This window comes from Chionomys nivalis, chromosome 1 (assembly GCF_950005125.1).
Source record: "Chionomys nivalis chromosome 1, mChiNiv1.1, whole genome shotgun sequence".
Taxonomy (NCBI): Eukaryota; Metazoa; Chordata; class Mammalia; order Rodentia; family Cricetidae; genus Chionomys; species Chionomys nivalis.
This window is the reverse complement of record NC_080086.1, coordinates 34,410,845-34,412,035: the sequence shown is the minus strand read 5'-3', so window position 1 is coordinate 34,412,035 and position 1,191 is coordinate 34,410,845. Positions and strand designations below refer to the sequence as shown.

Sequence of the window (1,191 nt, the reverse complement as noted above, 5' to 3'; positions counted from 1 at the left end):
TCAAGTTCTCACGTTGGTGTGGAAAGCACTTTGCCCACTGGGACATCTTCCCAGTCTGATAACAAATCCTGACTCCTTGTCTGGCCTGATGGACGGCAGGAGTGCAGGAGGCCAACGCTGCCACTTCTAAGTGCGGCCAGCGCGCCTGTACGCAGGAGACAGCCAGGCAGAGCGGAGCTCGCACTTCACAGGGCAGCAAGGCAATGGCTCCATTCTCAGAGCAGCTGCAGGGTTCAGGAGTGGATCAAGTAGGATTTCATAACCAGTGGGCTTTCGGATCAGCACCTGCTACGTGCTGAACACTGCTCTACACCCTGGGGGCAAAGCCGCAAACGCTGATCCAGCTGATCCTCTGTGTATCCCTTAGCAAGTCTTTGTCCTTTGTGGTTGGGAAGTTCTTTTGCTCTATGGCAGAATTCTCTGACACACACACAGATTTTGGGGAGGGGCATCCCCAGTCTCACTCAAGAGTCAAGGTTGCCCATAGAAAGCCCATTTCTTGACTACTTGTACATTCATGGGTACAATGGCAGAGCTGACCTAGTCTGGGGTGTCAGGGGAGTGACGTCGGTGCCTGGCCACAGGATCTTCTATTAAGAAGCCTCTTGTCGGCAGGCGGATCTCTGTGAGTTCGAGACCAGCCTGGTCTACAAGAGCTAGTTCCGGGACAGGCTCCAAAACCACAGAGAAACCCTGTCTCGAAAAACCAAAAAAAAAAAAAAAAAAAAAAAAAAAAAAAAGAGCCAAGATGCCGGGTTCCAAGTATAAACCTGCGCCCCTGGCCACTCTCCCCCAAACCCTCAACCCAGCCGAGTATGATGTGTCTCCGGAGACCCGAAAGGCGCAGCTGGAGCGCTTGAGCATAAGGGCCCGGCTTAAACGGGAATATCTGCTTCAGTACAACGACCCCAAACGCCAAACGCACATCGAGGACCCTGCCTTGATTCGTTGGACCTATGCAAGATCAACAAATATTTATCCTAATTTCAGACCCACCCCCAAGAACTCACTTTTAGGAGCTGTGGCGGCATTTGGGCCCCTCATCTTCTGGTACTACATTTTCAAAACAGACAGGGACAGAAAGGAAAAACTTATCCAGGAAGGAAAATTGGACCGAACTTTGAATATCTCCTATTAAGTTTAGCAAGGATGACACTATCCTTGTATTAATAAATCTATTATCGCTGAACA

The 1,191-nt window shown here is 50.1% G+C and overlaps 1 protein-coding gene across 1 annotated transcript; it reads left to right on the top strand.

Moving 5' to 3' along the window:
- Nucleotides 1-747: 747 nt before the first annotated feature.
- On the top strand, nt 748-1,191 carry LOC130885425 (NADH dehydrogenase [ubiquinone] 1 beta subcomplex subunit 4). Its single transcript, XM_057786896.1, has one exon. The coding sequence runs from the start codon at nt 749-751 to the stop codon at nt 1,136-1,138; it is 390 nt and encodes a 129-aa protein (XP_057642879.1). The 5' UTR covers nt 748; the 3' UTR covers nt 1,139-1,191.